This window comes from Scardinius erythrophthalmus (genome assembly GCF_964197995.2).
Source record: "Scardinius erythrophthalmus genome assembly, chromosome: 18".
Taxonomy (NCBI): Eukaryota; Metazoa; Chordata; class Actinopteri; order Cypriniformes; family Leuciscidae; genus Scardinius; species Scardinius erythrophthalmus.
Window position 1 is genome coordinate 2,500,809 of NC_138238.1, and position 20,102 is coordinate 2,520,910.

Consider the following 20,102-nt stretch of genomic DNA (forward strand, 5'->3'; position numbering starts at 1 on the left):
CAGCATCATTACTCCAGTCTTCAGTGTCACATGATCCTTCAGAAATCACTCTAATATGATGATTTGATGCTCAGGAAACATTTATGATTATTATCAGTGTTGAAAACGGCGGTGCTGCTTTCTGTGTGGAAACTGTGAAACATTTTTATTTCAGGATTCTTTGATGAATAGAACGTTCAAAAGAACAGCATATATTTGAAATAGAATCTTTTGTAACATTATAAATGTCTTTACTGTCACTTCTGAACAATTGCAAGTGAATAAATGTATTATTTTTTCAAAATCAAACCAATCTCACTGACCTCAATCTTTTCAACAATAGTGTGCATTGTACATTAATATATATGTTGCAAATGTCAAAATAACATGCACTCATTAATTGTCCACAATACACCAGGAACATGTATTAAAGTAAATAAAGCCAATGTTGATTTCATGTTGACTTTCAGAACTCTTGATCATTTACATTTTATATATATATATATATATATATATATAAATACAGTACTGTGCAAAATCCTTAGGCATGTTAATACCCCCCCCCCCAAAAAAAAAATGGTTTTAAGTCAGTTATATATATCTTTTGCTGTAGTGCGTCAGTACGAAATATCAGTTTACATTTCCAAACATTCTTTTTGCCATTAATTGTAATAATCTAGTGAGATTTGTGTCTGCACAAGGAGTCTGACAACAGCCGTTCTGATCTGATCTCACCATCATCGAGTCCGTCTGTGATTACATGAAGAAACAGAAGAAACTGAGACAGACTAAATCCAGAAGAACTGCGGGAACGTCTCCGAGACGCTTGAAGAAACCTTCCTGCAAAGCTACTGTGAAACTATGCACAAGTGTACCTGGACAAAAGCCGTTTTAAACGCAAAGGGTCGTTACACCATATATTGATTTGAATTAGTTAATAGAAGTTAAATCATAAATAAATTCAATTTGTGATTTTAGTTTTGAAAGCATTCTCACTTTACAGCATTTTAACACAAGTGCCAGAACTGTTCACAGTGCTGTAGCTTTGCAGGAAGGTTTCTTCAAGCGTCTCGGAGACGTTCCCGCAGTTCTTCTGGATTTAGTCTGTCTCAGTTTCTTCTGTTTCTTCATGTAATCACAGACGGACTCGATGACGGTGAGATCGGATCATACCGGCTGTTGTCAGACTCCTTGTGCAGACACAAATCTCACTAGATTATTACAATTAATGGCAAAAAGAATGTTTGGAAATGTAAACTGATATTTCGTACTGACGCACTACAGCAAAAGATAGAAATAACTGACTTAAAACCATTTTTTTGGGGGGGGGGGGGGTATTAACATGCCTAAGACTTTTGCACAGTACTGTATTTGAATGAAATAATCAGTTTATTATAAATAAAAGCAGCTGTGCAGCAAAGCAAACGCCCTCACTTGTGTTGACTTTGATACTCTAGATGACGAGAACAGAGAGCGAGAGTATTTTTAACTCGCCGCTGTGGGAATGAGGCTGTCTAATTTAAGACGCTGTTACTCGGACACAGACGAGGGCGACTGCAGTGTGTCGAAAATAAGCAGAATCGTCCCTCTGTCTGTCCTGGTTAAAATCAGTGTGATGTTATCGAGAGATGATCTTTTATGGTTTCAACTGTTCCCATCAGGAACCCTGAAGAAAGAGTGTTTTGAGCAGCCTGAATCAGATTATAGCCAATATATAAATAGATAAAGTCATCAGCTTGAACAACACGTCATACACACATACGTGTGCATGCACACACACGCTGACGAGCGGTTCCTCAACACACTGTGAGTCTGTTTGTGCTTGAAAATGTGTGTTAGATTCATTCAAATAGATGCATAATCTTGAGTATAGACGGCTAGTGGTAGACATGCATTGGTTATTATGAGGTATATGGATAAATATTTGATTTGCAATGTGTAAAACTGTTATTTTATCACAAGAAAACTTGATTGATGCTTAAAATGGCACTTTAACTTTTTGTTTTAAAAGTAATTGTGTTCAATTACTCAATGAGAAGAACATGAACAGGATGAAAAAAAAAAGTATAATACCTTAAATCAAAATGACATAAGATATTAAGTCATGTTTTATGAACAATGTCTCAAATTAATTAATTTTATACTTAAGTTAAAAGAAGAAAATAATATCTGCTAATGGGGTCAGAAAATAAACTTAATTCAAAGTGAATTCGAATTTTGGCAGATTTTTGTTTTTGTCATAAAGTCACTTTATTTAGATATTTTTCTTTCTTTATCTTGTCAGCTTGTTTCTTACGTAAAAGTATATTGATTTAAGAATGTTGAGATATTTTAATGAAATACAAGACAAGATGAAAATTTGGTAACACTTAATAAGGTCTCATTAGTTAACGTTAAACAATAAGCAATATATTTTAAAAGCATTTATTAATCTTTGTTAATGTTGGTTAATAAACATGTTCATGTTAGTTCGCAGTGCATTAATTAACAGATACAACATTTGATTGTAATAATGTATTAGTTAATGTTAACTAATGTAGTTAACTAATGTTAACAAATGGAGCCTTATTGTAAATTGTTGCAGACATTTTTTTGCAGTATTGAAATGTATTTTATATATTATAATATATAAAATATATAAATTAATTATAATTAAATACATACATACTGTATATATGTATGTATTTTGTATATTAAAGTGATTTGCAACACTTTATTTTATTTAATTTTAATGTGAGACAAACCAACTGTTTCCTAAACCAATCTAATCCATTGCTAATACTTTGTGGAATGTTTTGCACAAACAATTTTGTTAAAAATTAAAGTATCAAACAGACCTAAAAACTCACTAACTAGCAGCTTTAATATCAGTTATTAATTATCAGCAGTAAGTCCTAAAGTTGAATTTTCCATCGTACAGTGGTAAAACTTGATGTTTGATTAAAATAATAATTTGATTCAATCCTTCAGCTTAAAATAAGTATTCAAATAAAAATGAAAAAGTACCTTCATGTTGTTCATGAGACTTCGCAAAATGTCTGAGCTGGTGTTTCCCATATAATCAGTGTGTTCAGAAAACTCTGGAAAGGTCAAAAACAGCAACATAAAGCATCATTACAGTTTATTATCTTGTATTTGTGACTGAATTTTACTTTTTGAAATGTAAGTCCTGGAAAATCCTTAAAAACGGACATGTTTTTGAAGAGGATCTTGAAAAGTGCTTGATTTTTTTCGAGAAAATACAATTATTTCACGCAAAATTAACGCTGCAGTCCGTCTGAGATATAGAGCTATGAGCATGATATTAAGTTTATGATGAGTGTATAATACAACTTTCATTCTTCAGGTCAATCATATATTCATTGAAAAAAATCAGTTTCAATATCCTTTCAATGGTTACGGGGATTTCCCATTCCTGACAGCACTGGTCAATGGATTGATCTCTATGAAGTGAAACATCACCATATATATCTGACCCTGGATCACGTCACCAGTCTCGAGTCGCACGGGTATATCTGTAGCCAACAATACATTGTATGGGTCAAAATTATGGATTTTTCTTTTATGCCAAAAGATCATGGATATTAAGTAAAGATCATGTTCCATGAAGATATTTTGTACATTTCCTACTGTAAATATATAAAACATTTATTTTTGTGAAGCACAATCGCCAACATAAATGTAGAACTTTAAAGGAGATTTTCTCAATGTTTCGATTTTTTTGCATCCTCGGATTCCAGATTTACAATAGTTGTATCTCGGCCAAATATTGTCCTATCCTAACAAACCACACATCAATGGAAAGCTTATCATATGATGTATAAATGTCAATTTCAATTTTTTTTGCCATGTGACTGGTTTTGTGGTCCAGGGTCACATATATGTAATTTGAGTAATAAATAAATAAATAAATAAATATAAATAATAAAGATATTGTTTGAGAAGTGCTGATTGAAGTCCTTGAAATCCAAAAAAAGTAGTCCTTGAAAGTCTTGGAATTTCATTTGACAGAATCTGGCCGAAGCCTGTCCGCAGGACGGGTGTAAAGCACGTCGAGATGCCACGCACCGCTGGAGACGGCAGATACGAGACGCCGAGCACCTCTGACCTCCAGAGACTTCTGTGGGTCAAACCTGGAACCAGCGGCCATCTTGATGAGGTCAGACCTGGAATATACATCGGAGACATGTAAGAGAATCAGGAGAAATAGGATTTTTGGGGAAACTAGGTTAATGGGTTGTTTCAGTATGAGGCAAATCTTTCACATTCAGAAGAAAGACACTGTTCAGTTTACATTCAGTCAGGGAATTTAAAAAAGAAGAAGAAGAGATTCAATTTGAGATGATCCTTGTGCTTCCTGAAACTCTTGTTCACCTTTTCCCTTATTTTGATTTTACCTCTAAATATTCATCCCTTAGTTTAAAAACAGTGTTTTTTAATAATATTTTGAATGCCTAGTTTTGTGACCTTGTGAACATGTAATTTTAGTGGGTAAACATCATATTCACACCTTTACAAAGTCTTGATTTTTTATGTTTTCCAGCTTGAATGTTGATTATTCTCCTCATATTCTCCATTGTTGCGGCTCCTCTCTTCCCAGTCTGTCAGTAACGCTCTGTTTACTTCCTGTCTCTATGAAGCCCCTCCTTCTGAAAAGCACACTGTGCTCTGATTGGTCAGCCGGAGCAGTGTGTTGTGATTGGTCGAGCGCTTTGTGTGTTTGGGAAATGTCCCGCCCCTTACCATAACCACCAGTTTAACACACTACTAACTAACTCAACCAGGCCCCGCCCCTTTATTCTGTGCATTAATTATTATAATGAGGAATATTGTGACGTGTTCCCGGAAGAAACTCAAGACTACAGTGGAGGCGTTTCAGGAGTTCATGAACACTGACACTGATATAGAGAAGAACTCCCGAAACCTTTTTCATGCTCAAACATGTAAAGTTATATAAAAAAGCATAATAGGACTCCTTAAATTTAAGTGTGCATTACAAAGTTAGCATGTTTCCTATCTTGCGTTGTAAATGTGCAATAAAAACAGGTATATAATAAGTGTCTGTGTGTATGTGTATCTCATTCAGGTACGCAGCGAAGGACAAACACATGCTACAGTCCCTGAACATCACATACGTGCTGAACGCAGCTCACGGGAAGTTCAACGTTAACACAGGAGCCAGTTACTACAGAGACACTAAAATCACATATCACGGCGTGGAGGCGTTCGATATGCCCTCATTCGACCTGAGCCCCTTCTTCTACTCCGCTGCCAAGTTCATCAAGAGTGCCATGAGCACCCCTGGAGGTGAGGAGAGGAAACACACCCATGGACATCACACAAAAACAAATGCAGAATTCACTGAAAAATAAAATTATATTTGACATGAAGTTTTTAGGACCATCAAGATTTTTTTTGCATCATGATATTAATTTCATGGGTCATCTATCAAGCAATTCTCATTATGCACAATGGCAATTTGCAATAATTAGCCATTAAGATTTTTTTTTTTTGCATAATGATATTATTTTATGTTTACCTATTGAGCAATTCTTATGCACAATGTTGATTTTTTTTTTTTTGGAATTATGTCTCTGAGAATTTGAGGGAGGAACATGTGCTTAACAGACATGGGGCCCTATCTTGCACCCAGCGCAATTGACTTTGTACACCGACGCATGTATCATTCCAATTTTGCACCCGCGCAAAGCGCGCTTTTCCCTCCACAGAAGCACGTCGCTAAACTAGGGAATGAACTTGCGCTCCCTGGGCGGTTCAGCGCAAAAAAGGAGGCGTGTTCCAGCGCAAACGTTCTTTCATGCTATTTTGCAGGTTTAGAAAACAATTGCGCCACTAACCAGGAAAAAATAGTTTAAAGTCAGTGGCGCGCGTTGCGCATGTTATTCATATGCTATTTTAAGGGCGCATGCTTGGCCGTAATCAATGTAGCGTGTGCACAACGCGCATACACTTTGATTCTCTAATCTACACAGAAGCAGCAGTTTTCATTTTTGCAAATCATACATTATGATAGATAGATAGATAGATAGATAGATAGATAGATAGATAGATAGATAGATAGATAGATAGATAGATAGATAGATAGATAGATAGATAGATAGATAGATAGATAGATAGATAGATAGATAGATAGATAATTTATTATAAAAGCATACATCTAGCTTACACATTTACCCAAATTATCATACGCCTTTTTAACCGAAGTTAATTTGGGTGGGTTTCTCCATCCCCAATGTCCCTGACGAGAGCGTTGCTCTCCTCGGCTGTGAACCGCTCCTGGCGCGCGCCTGGCAAATCCGCCGTTACAATAGGAATCCGCTTTAGAAAAAGCGCGTCTGCTCTTAAAGGGAATGTGAGATGACGCTCTGATTGGTTTATTTCACGTTACGCCCAAACCACACCTATGAATAATGAAGCTACTTCAGACCAACCCCTTTTAGATTTGCGCCTGGCGCAAGAGTCATTTATCCCGCTGGGAAAATAGCAACAGCGCCAAGACCCGCCCACAAAGTTACTTGCGCTTTGCGCTTTGACACTTGCGTTTCAGATCGTTAAAATAGGGCCCATGATGTGAAAATGTCAAAATGCAAAAAAATAAAAAAACCTACCTTATATTTTTTTCTTTATGCAAAATATGATTAAAAAAAAATAAAAAATAGAATTTTAATCTTTTTTCTTTTGATTTGTGGGTGAAATATGATAAGGACATGTTTTTGTAAAAATTCAGAATTCGTAAAAAATTGTAGTTTGTGAACATTTCTATATATATATATAATTATTATTTTTTATTTTTTTTTCCTAGGTAAGGTGCTTGTGCACTGCGCCATGGGTCTGAGCCGCTCATCGTCGCTGGTATTGGCGTATCTGATGATCCACGAGGACATGACGCTGGTGGAAGCCATTAAAGCCGTCGCACAACACAGGAATATCTGCCCAAACTCCGGATTTATGGAACAACTGCGAGAACTGGACAAAAAACTGCACTTCCAGAGCAATGCCTTCTAACACCGGACCAACACATTCACATCATGCTTACTGATCAGAAATACAGAGTTATTGACATGCAGAAAGATACCCATCAGTTATGACAGAAATGCATGCTTCAGAAATGGCCTTACACACATATGATGGAATTACATGATTGATACAGGATTTAATTTCTCAATTAAAATGTCTTTTTTTTAAGATGTTACATGAATTTTTTTGTTGTGATCAAAATATATTATATTCCTCCTTAATCTTCAGTCACTATAAAGCAATAGATTCACAGGTTCAAAACACTGTAGTGCTTTCCAGACAACAAATGGGAGGAAAGGGGTTGAAAAACAAAAGGGATTCATTCAGTCCAAAATGAATATATTTCACAATGAAAGGTTATGCAGATAATAAGACCAGGAATTGAATATATTGAAATATATGAATATATATATATGCATATATTTAATATATAAAAAAGTCATCCTGAAATCAAACTTCTTGGTCATTTTGATTTCATGATGGCTTTAATATATTTGACCAAATATACGTTATTAAAAGAACAAATCGAATCTACCTAAATGAACTTCAATTCAAAGATCATCTCAAAGATCCTCAGCTGTCTGTCTGTTTGTGTCTCTCATCTATATTTACCACTTTGACACGCAAAGAAGCCAAAATAGAGACACGTATCACTTACTGCATCACACAATCACACACACAAACGCGGAGATGACGGAGCTGGCAGAAGAAGAGTTCAGAGAAACACAACGTGAGTTCAGTAACTACAGAAAGGCAAAAACACTTTAATACAATGCATTGACGTGTATGTTTTTATCGTACATCAAGCTATTTTATTTTAAAGTATGAGCACACAGGATGCTGGATACGAGACTCCGCCCATCTGTGACCTTTTGACCCTTCTGCTAAAGAACCGACGACCCTCCGGCGCTTTTAACGAAGTCTGGCCTAACATCTACATCAGTGATGCGTACGTATTACACCACAAGACTCAACTTTAATCTTCTGAGGTGCGCTAAATGATCGTTCATCTTTCATCATGGCAGTCGGTTCACTTCTTTCCTAATCTAGTTGACTAATAAACCTGGCGCTGTACGTTATGAAGACTGTTAGCTCTGACAAATTGCTTTTGTTCCTTTTCTGTAAGTTGCTTCGGTTAAAAAGTCTGCTAAATGCATAAATGTATGTAATGTTTTCCACTTATAAATTGTTTGACAAGAAAAGAAATGACCAGTATTTTTGACATGCATCAAAACCTTTTAAATGACAAAGGAATATCAGTGGGAATAAAAAAATAAAAATACATTCTAACAACGTTTTGCTAATGTTACATTAAGTTATTTTTGAATGTTTTCAGAACGTTTTCAAAATGTTTTAACATTCCATTTTAACTTTTAACAGAACATTCCATTTTACTTTTGCGAACGTTACTTTTGAATTTTCTCGGAATGTTCAGGAAAAAAGTAGCAACATTTAAAAAACGTTACACAAATGTGACCCTGGATCACGTCACCAGTCTCGAGTCGCACGGGTATATTTGCGGCAATAGCCAAGCCAACAATACACTGTATGGGTCAGAATTATCGATTTTTCTTTTATGCCAAAAATCATTAGGATATTAAGTAAAGATCATGTTCCATGAAGATATTTAGTAAATTTCCTACCGTAAATATATAAAACATTTATTTTTGTGAGTGAATGCAGCACAATCGCCAACATAAATGTAGAACTTTAAAGGAGATTTTCTCAATGTTTTGATTTTTTTGCACCCTCAGATTCCAGATTTACAATAGTTGTATCTCGACCAAATATTGTCCAATCCTAACAAACCAGACATCAATGTAAAACTTATTCATTCAGCTTTCATATGAAGTATACATCTTAATTTCAAAAAATGTACCCATGTGACTGGTTTTGTGGTCCATGTCAAACTAAACCATTTCAGAATAAACACATATTTTATATATATATATAAAATTGTGCTACATTACTAAAGAGCAGATAAATGTGAACAATCATTCTAGTTACGTTAATGGAAGAATGTTTGTTCATTACTTTTTAGTCAACGTTCTGAGATCGTTCTCTGTTGATAACAGTAATCCATATGACTCGTGGACTATATAAGTCCTCTGAATTTTCAAACATGATAACTTGGGGTAAAGAACAGATTTAGCCATTGATTACTGTCATTTTTATCTTAGCAATAGTGCAAAAACGTCATTCATGCTTGTATTCAGTTCAGAAATGTCTCCTTTAAATGTATAGCGCCAGGTTTGACATGATTGATCACAAATGCACTTAGTTCTCATGCATCACATGACCGATATTGATTTGCTTTGAGAGCTACTGCAGAAAATTAACTCTTGAGTGATTCTCTCAGTCCAACAGCAAGAGACAAGACGCTTCTACACCGTCTAGGAATCACTCACATCGTCAACGCTGCACACGGACGCGCTCACATCGACACTGGAGCTGATTTCTACTCGGACACGAGCGTGGAGTATCATGGAGTTGAGGCACCGGACAACAAAGACTTCGACATCACACCGTTTTTCTACCCCACAGCCAGTTTCATTCATAAAGCTCTGTCCCAGCAAAGTAATGCATCGTGCACTTTCATACTTAGAGTTTGAGTTTGCATTGTGTACACACACACACACAGCATGCTTCTGTTATATTTATTAACGTTTTGGGAGATATAATGCATTTAAAGGAGTAGTTCACTTCAGAATTAAAATTTCCTGATCATTTATTCACCCCCACATCATCCAAGATGTTCATGTTTTTCTTTCTTCAGTCGAAAAGAAATTACGGTTTTTGAGGGATTTTTCTCCATATAGTGACTTCAATGGGGTCCAACGGGTTGAAGGTCCATATTGCAGTTTCAATGCAGCTTCAAAGGCTCTACTCACGATCCCAGCCAAGGAATAAGAGTCTTATCTAACCAAACCATCGCTCATTTTCTAAAAATAATAAACTTTTATATACTTTTTAATCCCAAATGCTGGTCTTGCATGTCCATGACTTCATGCATTACACCGTTGGAAAGGTCAGGCGATCACATGACGTAGGCAGAAAATGTAGGGTAGGGCGAAAAACTATTTCTCCTCCAACATCAAAATCGGCCGACATCGTTGTTTTACCTTTTATTTATTTTATTTTAAATGGCATTTGACTTAGTCTTTGCACGTTAGCTTTGTAAACACTAGACCTGTACTTCTGCCAACGTCACACGTGACCTTTAAACGTCATTACGCATCGCAGAGCTTGTGCAAGACAAGCATTTGTGGCTAAAAAGTATATAAATGTTTTTTTTTTTTTTTTTTTTAAAGAACATGGCCGTTGGTTTGGCTCAATAAGCCCTTATTCCCCGGCTGGGATCATGTGGAGCCTTTGAAGCTGCACTGAAACTCACATTTGGACCTTCAACCCGTTGGACCCCATTGAAGTCACTATATGGAAAAAAATCCTGGAATGTTTTCCTAAAAAACCGTAATTTCTTTTCGACTGAAGAAAAAAAGACATGAACATCTGGGGTGAGTAAATGATCAGGAATTTTTCATTCTGAAGTGAACTACTCCTTTAAACTGACTATTTACTTTCCGAATACACATTCCAGGTCGTGTTGTGAATGATTCATCATCAGTGCTTTACTTGAATACAAAGTAAAATGGCTTGCATGCAAATAGTGTTTCACGTTCGTGACTCTCCAGTCGTCTTTGAGATTAGTTTGAAATAAGTTTAACATGCATGAAGTGTGATGGTGGTTTTATTTGTTTTTCAGGAGAGGGGAAGGTCTTGGTTCATTGTGCCAGAGGAGTGAGTCGTTCAGCGACGTTAGTGTTGGCGTATCTGATGATCTACGAAAAACTCACCATCGCAGAAGCCATTGATACGGTTTGCTCCCACCGGAACATTCTTCCCAACGCTGGATTCCTTCAACAGCTCCGTCAGCTGGACTCAAACCTCAGAGGAGAGATGGGATATATTAGTAAACTAACAGGCAACAGTGTTCACTAATTTAACAAATTGTAAATAAATCATAGAATTGAAGTTTACAATATAATGTAGAACAAGTAAACAGGAAAATGATGGTTTAAGGAAAATAATCCTAAATCATGATGCTTGGTTTCAGTTTTCTGCATTCATTTGGGTTCAATGTGTGGTGTTCAGTTGATACCAGTCTTGTATCGGGTGAATCTTTCAGAGAAGTGTGTAAATGTGTAACACACACTCACTCGCTCACACAACCTCACACTCACTTCCTCACACTATCTCTCTCTCTCTCTCTCTCTCTCTCTCACTCTCTCTCTCTCTCTCTCTCTCTCTCTCTCTCTCTCACTCTCACTCTCTCTCTCTCTCACACACACACACACACACACACACGTGTGTTTTGGGGTTCAGCCCTCTCTAGTGAGATAAAGAGGGAATAGTATGGAGCGAAATATGTGCCATAATTTAACAAACAAATCCAGCATTTTGCAAACAAACTCAATCTACTTTGCAAAGGAAAACTCGACTCGCAAACAAACTCAATCTACTTCGCAAAGGAAAACTCGACTCGCAAACAAACTCGATCCGCTTTGCAAAGGAAATCTCGACTCGCAAACAAACAGAAAGAAATGTGCAAGCACAAAGGTCACAAATGCGTCCTGGCAGATTTTCTCACAAATGCGTCCAGGCAGATTTTCTCACAAATGCGTCCAGGCAGATTTTCTCACAAATGCGTCCAGGCAGATTTTCTCACAAATGCGTCCAGGCAGATTTTCTCACAAATGCGTCCTGGCAGATTTTCTCACAAATGCGTCCAGGCAGATTTTCTCACAAATGCGTCCAGGCAGATTTTCTCACAAATGCGTCCTGGCAGATTTTCTCACAAATGCATCCAGGCAGATTTTCTCACAAATGCGTCCAGGCAGATTTTCTCACAAATGCGTCCAGGCAGATTTTCTCACAAATGCGCTCAGGCAGATTTTCTCACAAATGCGCTCAGGCAGATTTTCTCACAAATGCGTGCAGGCAGATTTTCTCACAAATGCGCTCAGGCAGATTTTCTCACAAATGCGCTCAGGCAGATTTTCTCACAAATGCGCGCAGGCAGATTTTCTCACAAATGCGCGCAGGCAGATTTTCTCACAAATGCGTGCAGGCAGATTTTCTCACAAATGCATCCAGGCAGATTTTCTCACAAATGCGTCCAGGCAGATTTTCTCACAAATGCGCTCAGGCAGATTTTCTCACAAATGCGTGCAGGCAGATTTTCTCACAAATGCGTCCAGGCAGATTTTCTCACAAATGCGTGCAGGCAGATTTTCTCACAAATGCGCTCAGGCAGATTTTCTCACAAATGCGCTCAGGCAGATTTTCTCACAAATGCGTGCAGGCAGATTTTCTCACAAATGCGCTCAGGCAGATTTTCTCACAAATGCGCTCAGGCAGATTTTCTCACAAATGCGCTCAGGCAGATTTTCTCACAAATGCGTGCAGGCAGATTTTCTCACAAATGCGTGCAGGCAGATTTTCTCACAAATGCATCCAGGCAGATTTTCTCACAAATGCGTCCAGGCAGATTTTCTCACAAATGCGTGCAGGCAGATTTTCTCACAAATGCGTCCAGGCAGATTTTCTCACAAATGCGTCCAGGCAGATTTTCTCACAAATGCGTGCAGGCAGATTTTCTCACAAATGCGCTCAGGCAGATTTTCTCACAAATGCGCTCAGGCAGATTTTCTCACAAATGCGTGCAGGCAGATTTTCTTACAAATGCGTGCAGGCAGATTTTCTCACAAATGCGTGCAGGCAGATTTTCTCACAAATGCATCCAGGCAGATTTTCTCACAAATGCGTCCAGGCAGATTTTCTCACAAATGCGCTCAGGCAGATTTTCTCACAAATGCGTGCAGGCAGATTTTCTCACAAATGCGTCCAGGCAGATTTTCTCACAAATGCGCTCAGGCAGATTTTCTCACAAATGCGCTCAGGCAGATTTTCTCACAAATGCGTGCAGGCAGATTTTCTCACAAATGCGTGCAGGCAGATTTTCTCACAAATGCATCCAGGCAGATTTTCTCACAAATGCGTCCAGGCAGATTTTCTCACAAATGCGCTCAGGCAGATTTTCTCACAAATGCGTGCAGGCAGATTTTCTCACAAATGCGCTCAGGCAGATTTTCTCACAAATGTGTCCAGGCAGATTTTCTCACAAATGCGTCCAGGCAGATTTTCTCACAAATGCGTGCAGGCAGATTTTCTCACAAATGCGTCCAGGCAGATTTTCTCACAAATGCGCTCAGGCAGATTTTCTCACAAATGCGCTCAGGCAGATTTTCTCACAAATGCGTGCAGGCAGATTTTCTCACAAATGCGTGCAGGCAGATTTTCTCACAAATGCATCCAGGCAGATTTTCTCACAAATGCGTCCAGGCAGATTTTCTCACAAATGCGCTCAGGCAGATTTTCTCACAAATGCGTGCAGGCAGATTTTCTCACAAATGCGCTCAGGCAGATTTTCTCACAAATGCGCTCAGGCAGATTTTCTCACAAATGCGCTCAGGCAGATTTTCTCACAAATGCGTGCAGGCAGATTTTCTCACAAATGCGCTCAGGCAGATTTTCTCACAAATGCGCTCAGGCAGATTTTCTCACAAATGCGCTCAGGCAGATTTTCTCACAAATGCGTGCAGGCAGATTTTCTCACAAATGCGCTCAGGCAGATTTTCTCACAAATGCGTGCAGGCAGATTTTCTCACAAATGCGTCCAGGCAGATTTTCTCACAAATGCGCTCAGGCAGATTTTCTCACAAATGCGCTCAGGCAGATTTTCTCACAAATGCGTGCAGGCAGATTTTCTCACAAATGCGCTCAGGCAGATTTTCTCACAAATGCGCTCAGGCAGATTTTCTCACAAATGCGCTCAGGCAGATTTTCTCACAAATGCGTGCAGGCAGATTTTCTCACAAATGCGTGCAGGCAGATTTTCTCACAAATGCGTCCAGGCAGATTTTCTCACAAATGCGCTCAGGCAGATTTTCTCACAAATGCGTCCAGGCAGATTTTCTCACAAATGCGTGCAGGCAGATTTTCTCACAAATGCGTGCAGGCAGATTTTCTCACAAATGCGTGCAGGCAGATTTTCTCACAAATGCATCCAGGCAGATTTTCTCACAAATGCGTCCTGGCAGATTTTCTCACAAATGCGTCCAGGCAGATTTTCTCACAAATGCGTGCAGGCAGATTTTCTCACAAATGCGTGCAGGCAGATTTTCTCACAAATGCGTCCTGGCAGATTTTCTCACAAATGCAGTTGAGTAACTTCCTCCTCTAAAACAGTAGATGGCGCTAAACTATAGGCTAATTTAGCGCTAGTCTCCCAGGAGAAGCTCTGATTTGAAACTTGCCTTTGCCTACAGCTGAGGAAAATGACCGGTGAACGGGTGTGTTTCTGTCTTATTTGATCTATAATTAACCTTTTTGAGGTTTTCTCTTGCCAAACGTTTATTGCATATCTAGACAGAAATCCACATTAGCACCATAAATTAGTGATTATGTCTACACTTGAACGAATCTATTTCTTTCGTTCTCCATAAATGAATGAGAACATTTTCATTTAATTGAGCGGCGGGTTTCATTTGTGTGTCCAAAATAATAATTTGGGCACTGCATAGGCTACGTCACAGGCAAGATAAGAAACAATTGTATATATATATATATTTTTTTTTTGCATTAATTATTTTATTACATTAATTGTTAAGCTGACTGAATTCCAACTAGGCTAAATAAATAAATAAGTGGGAGCCTCCTTTCAATTAAATTAAATGTTCTCATTAATTTATGGAGAACGAAAGAAATAGATTCATTCAAGTGTAGACATAATCACTAATTTAGTAATTTCGCATGAGTCCGATGCAGAAAAAAATGACAAAAAGCAACAAGATGGCAGAGCTTTCAGCTTATAGATTCCCTGATCCTAGAGAGTGAAGTGCTACTAAGTGCTAATGTGGATTTCTGTCTAGATATGCAATAAACGTTTGGCAAGAGAAAACCTCAAAAAGGTTAATTATAGATCAAATAAGACAGAAACACCCGTTCACCGGTCATTTTCCTCAGCTGTAGGCAAAGGCAAGTTTCAAATCAGAGCTTCTCCTGGGAGACTAGCGCTAAATTAGCCTATAGTTTAGCGCCATCTACTGTTTTAGAGGAGGAAGTTACTCAACTGCATTTGTGAGAAAATCTGCCAGGACGCATTTGTGACCTTTGTGCTTGCACATTTCTTTCTGTTTGTTTGCGAGTCGAGATTTCCTTTGCAAAGCGGATCGAGTTTGTTTGCGAGTCGAGTTTTCCTTTGCAAAGTAGATTGAGTTTGTTTGCAAAATGCTGGATTTGTTTGTTAAATTATGGCACATATTTCGCTCCATAGTAATAGACCTCTAAAAATAACCCAGAATCCAACACCCACCTCCGGCCTGTAATCAGGCCAAAGCAGTCGACTCAACTCAGCACCTCTCAAACCAATCTGAACACAAAATACATGTGTTTTATGCTGTTTTAATCGAATGCGCGGTTGAAAATGACCTCACGGAGGAAGTTTGGTGTGAAGCCGGAGGTGAGTGAAGTGAAAGAGGAATATGTGACTCCAAACGGATACGAGCTGGAGAAACACCTCACGCACGGCAGCGTCGCGTACACACACGTCAATGAGGTCTGGCCCAACGTCTACATCGGGAACGAGTGAGTCCTTTCATCTGACTAATTGTGATGCTAATAATGCAGGGTCAACAATTACCCAATTAAGTCTACTGACGTACTAAACACTGACCCATGATGTGTGGTAGACTCAATTGAGACAATACCAGAGTCAAATTTGAGACCCGTTCACACCAAGAATATTGATAATGTTCATTAACGGCTATCAACGGTCGTTCTGTTAAGGCGCGCTTTTAAAGGGATAGTTCACCTAAAAATTAAACTTGTGTCATCATTTACTCACCGAGTATTAGGCCAATGTACGTTTTTATGTAACTGACATTAAAAAATTATGAATAGTTTCAAAGAAAAATTTGATGACTAACTTGCAAGACTAGTCTAAGACTAGTGCAACAGGCCCCGGTATGAATTTCTTTGTTCGGCTGAACACAAAAGAAGATATTTTGAAGAATATTGGTAAGCAAACAGATCATGGGCCCCATTGACTTTCATACCAGGTTTAGAACAACCCGTTAAATCGCATTCTGTCTAAATAACACAAGGAGATATCGTTATCAAAAACTTGCACTTTGAAGCCCGTTTTCAAAAGTTTGCGTTTTCATGCTCCCAAAATGCAGTTGTAGTGTTAATGAACGGCCAAAACGCATAAAAACGTTTGCGTTTTTAGTTGAAAACAGTGTCTTGTAAACGGCCCCTAGACTCTAAGCTGTTGTTTGTGTGAAGAGAGACTGCTAAAGACCGATACAAGCTGAAGACGATGGGCATCACACACATCCTGAACGCTGCGGAGGGCGAGTGGAACAGCGTGGACACGGGCGCTGAATACTATAGAGACATGGATGTGCATTACTACGGGATCACGGCGGAGGACGTTCCCACATTCAACCTCAGCCAGTACTTCTATTCTGCTGCTGAACACATCCACCAGACCCTCACAAACCCACAGAGTGAGTTATTTTAGTATCACTGAGACACTATTAAAGGGGTGGTTGATTATGATTTGACTTTTCTAACGTTAGTTAGTGTCAGTAATGTTGCTGTTTGAGCATAAACAACATCTGCAAAGTTACAACGCTCAAAGCAAAGGGAGATATTTGCTTTTAAAGAAATCGCTTTTTAAGGACTACAACATTCTTCCCGGGTTAGTGACATCACTAACCCTAAAATTTACATAAACCCCGCCCCCGGGAACACGCAGTCCATGTTGAGAAGAGGAAGAGTTGTTGTAGTCGAGCACATTTGTGAGTCTGCTCAAGCTGTCGAATCCGTCTTTTCACATGCAATACAGTACGTATAACAAATGCAATAGCATGTCACTCTGTAGGCATCTTACAACAGTTCCTGCACGAGCGATTTATAAGCCGCGTTTCCACCGCAGGAACTTTCCCCAGGAACTAGGAACTTTGGGCTGGTACTCGATGTGTTTACACCGCAGGAACCAGGGTCTAAATGAAGTTCCGGGTAAATATTTCCCCCTCCGATAGTCCCTGCTCACGAGGTAGTACTTTTTCAAAGTTCAGGAACTTTCAGGGGTGGGACCTGTGCGCTGCACAAGCTGATTGGTTGTGTTCACGCCGCATTTTGGTTGGATGACTCCACGCAGCATTTTCTTTATTTTTAACCTCCCTTTTAAAAAGTGGCTTCATGCAGTAAAGTTGTCTGTCTGCAAATATGGAATTTAATAAAAAAAACTGGGGGACTGGCGACGAGTTTCAGGCTTTATTATTTGGGTATTTGTGGAAGAGGAAACTTTCTGCGCGTTCGTGCAGCCATCTCACGGCCAATGTCCGCAATAGCTGATAACATACAATTTTATATCTAACGTTAGCATTACGAGCTCTGAACACGCTTTATCAGTGCTCGTCTCTTTTCTGCCACAGCTTTTAATATTAAGTCATTATGTTTACACATTGTCATCTATTGCAAGGCAAACCATGTTACAAATTTACTAACAGGATTGAAATAGCGCATTGAGGTTGGTAACAAACAACTATTTACAAGACTGTCACTATTTATGATTGATAGACGGGGTTCAGGCTTTTTTTAAGAGTATTTGCGCAAAAGGAAATTTTTGCGCGTTCGTCCCAGTCATCTCACAACGTACCTTGTCTTAATTGTATACGCATACGAGCTTTCTGAACACGCTTTAGTATCAGTGCTCGTCTATTTTGTTATGTTAATTACCTCGTTAGTAAACCAATAACTGCAGCACAGTTTGAATCTCCTCCATACTTATAAATGTGGCGCTCAAAACTGATTACTGTCCGTCGCAGACTGGGAGGAGCAGTTGCGCGCAGTTTACCTTCCCGGTACTTTAGACCGCGGTGTAAACGCAGAAAGCAACCGGTCTGGGGCAAAAAAGGTTCCTGGGAAAAAAGTTCCTGGGACAAATTGTTCCGGGTAATTTCGGTGGAAAAGCGGCTATAGATTGTCATGACAGAATATGCTAATCAAAGACTTGAAGATAGTTAACTCCACATCAACTTCATCAACTAACCATTCAGAGACGACCTGTTGCTCTACATGTTGTCACTTCTTCTTGAGTCTCTCCATCATTGTCAGACTCCAGTTTAAACAAAAGGCAGAACAGTTTCTGACATTTTAGAGCTTGTCTGTGTGAGGTAATCGGAGCCGCTATTACACACACACACACACACACACACAAGCTCTTGAAGCTCCGCCCTCTGTGCCGGGAGCAGCAGCTCATTTGCATTTAGGGACAGACACACACGAAACAACAAGTTTTTACTGACCCTCAAAAAGGGACAATTTTAACATGCTGTAAAAAATTATCTGTGGGGTATTTTGAGCTAAAACTTCACATACACACACTGGGGACAACAGATACTTATTTTACATATTGTAAAAAGGGGCATTATACCACCCCATTAAACTTAGGCCTACTTCACCTGAGTTTAAAGACTATTATGCCCTATTAAGTCTTGATTTTGTTTTTGTGGTGTTCTAGAATATTTTTCCATGCTTGATTGTTCAAAAAATGCATTCTATTTCACATATTTTACATTATTACAGCTCCTCTCTCCCAGTCTGGTTTAACACGTCATTTTCGATGAAGCCCCTCCTTCCGAAATGTGCTGTGATTGGTTAGCTGGCCTGGTGTGTTGTGATTGGCAGCGCTTATCATGTGTTTGGGAAATGTCCCACCCCTCCATAACCGCGAGTTCTACTCAGATGTAAATATTAACGATAGCATTTCAAACCATTTCAAGGCTGATTCAGACCCTGACAGTGTTAACGAACAAGAGGATTGCACTGGCTGAACAGATTTCAAGTACGTACTCTGCAAGCACGGATTTCACAGGCCGTCAGCCTTAGGACAAACTTTTTCCAGAGTTAAAAATCAAGGACAACTCTTCCTGTTCTCTAAAGCAGCCCAACATGGCTTCACCATGTTTATGTAAATTTTAGGGTTAGTGACGTCACCAACCCGGGAAGAAGCTTGTTGTAGTCCCTACCAGCCATTTGTTGTAGTCCTTAAAAATCGATTTCTGTAAAATAAAATATCTTACTTTGCTTTGAACTTTGAGTGTTGTAACTTTGCAGATGTTGTTTATGCTCAAACAGCAACATTACACACTAACTAAAGTTAGAAAAGTAAAATTATAATCAAGAACCCCTTTAAAAGCATCCCAGGATGCACCTCATGAAGTTGGCTAATGAATGTTTGAGCAGAGCTGGAATCTAGACTGAAAAAAGCATTAGGGAAAAAAAAATAGAATGAAACTTGTCTGCTATTGCAATAATGAGGTTTAGTCATCTTGTTTATTTCTCCAGATAAGCTTCTTGTTCACTGTGTGATGGGCCGCAGTCGCTCGGCCACACTCTTCCTGGCCTTCCTGATGATCTACGAGAACATGACGGTTGTAGACGCCATCGACCACGTCAAACGGCGGCGACGCATCATCCCAAACTGGGGCTTCCTGAAGCAGCTGCGAGAGCTGGACGAACTCCTGCTGGAGCAGAGAAGAGCTCGAAACACACAACTGCAGACACACTGACCAAAAACATTTGTGCTCGCAAAGCAGCCAGTAAATAGTGTTAAAGTTTTAGGTAGGTTTAGGGTTAAGGCCCTTTCACACCGGATGCGTAACGAAAAAGCGAATAGTTCGTGTGCGAATAGTTCGCGTCAAAACCCATCACATGAGCAGCGTAAACACGGTCTCTATCTTTGACGATTAGATTTCTATCCCAAATGTAGTTTAGCCTTCTAGCCAACACAGCACAGGACTATACAACGACGAAAACTATCACACAACATACTCACAGTCGTGATAACCGAGTTGGTTGGCAATGCTACGCCACACAATCATTGTCCTTGTAGTATGCGATTGGCTGAAGCCTTTTCTGTCGCCGCAAAAGTAAAAAAAAAAAATCGACATCGA

At 39.0% G+C, this 20,102-nt stretch overlaps 2 protein-coding genes across 2 annotated transcripts; both read left to right on the forward strand.

Moving 5' to 3' along the window:
- Positions 1-1,623: 1,623 nt before the first annotated feature.
- On the forward strand, positions 1,624-19,866 carry dusp29 (dual specificity phosphatase 29). The gene is made up of 7 exons (XM_081392688.1): positions 1,624-1,785; positions 3,991-4,167; positions 5,066-5,286; positions 6,803-6,991; positions 15,543-15,723; positions 16,423-16,646; positions 19,495-19,866. The coding sequence occupies exons 1-7, from the start codon at positions 1,748-1,750 to the stop codon at positions 19,716-19,718; spliced, it is 1,254 nt and encodes a 417-aa protein (XP_081248814.1). The 5' UTR covers positions 1,624-1,747; the 3' UTR covers positions 19,719-19,866.
- Positions 7,762-11,049, forward strand: LOC308706509 (dual specificity phosphatase 29-like). Its single transcript, XM_081392225.1, has 3 exons — positions 7,762-7,966; positions 9,377-9,594; positions 10,781-11,049. The coding sequence occupies exons 1-3, from the start codon at positions 7,842-7,844 to the stop codon at positions 11,014-11,016; spliced, it is 579 nt and encodes a 192-aa protein (XP_081248351.1). The 5' UTR covers positions 7,762-7,841; the 3' UTR covers positions 11,017-11,049.
- Positions 19,867-20,102: the final 236 nt, after the last annotated feature.

Excerpts from the sequence above, each read along its gene's own strand:
- dusp29 (XM_081392688.1), top strand. The coding sequence starts at position 1,748 with ATGCACACACACGCTGACGAGCGGTTCCTCAACACACT. Across the intron at positions 1,786-3,990 it reads GAGCGGTTCCTCAACACACT|AATCTGGCCGAAGCCTGTCC; the intron begins GTGAGTCTGTTT and ends TTCATTTGACAG. Across the intron at positions 5,287-6,802 it reads TGCCATGAGCACCCCTGGAG|GTAAGGTGCTTGTGCACTGC; the intron begins GTGAGGAGAGGA and ends TTTTTTTCCTAG.
- LOC308706509 (XM_081392225.1), top strand. The coding sequence starts at position 7,842 with ATGAGCACACAGGATGCTGGATACGAGACTCCGCCCATCTGTGACCTT. Across the intron at positions 7,967-9,376 it reads AACATCTACATCAGTGATGC|TCCAACAGCAAGAGACAAGA; the intron begins GTACGTATTACA and ends TGATTCTCTCAG. Across the intron at positions 9,595-10,780 it reads TAAAGCTCTGTCCCAGCAAA|GAGAGGGGAAGGTCTTGGTT; the intron begins GTAATGCATCGT and ends TTTGTTTTTCAG.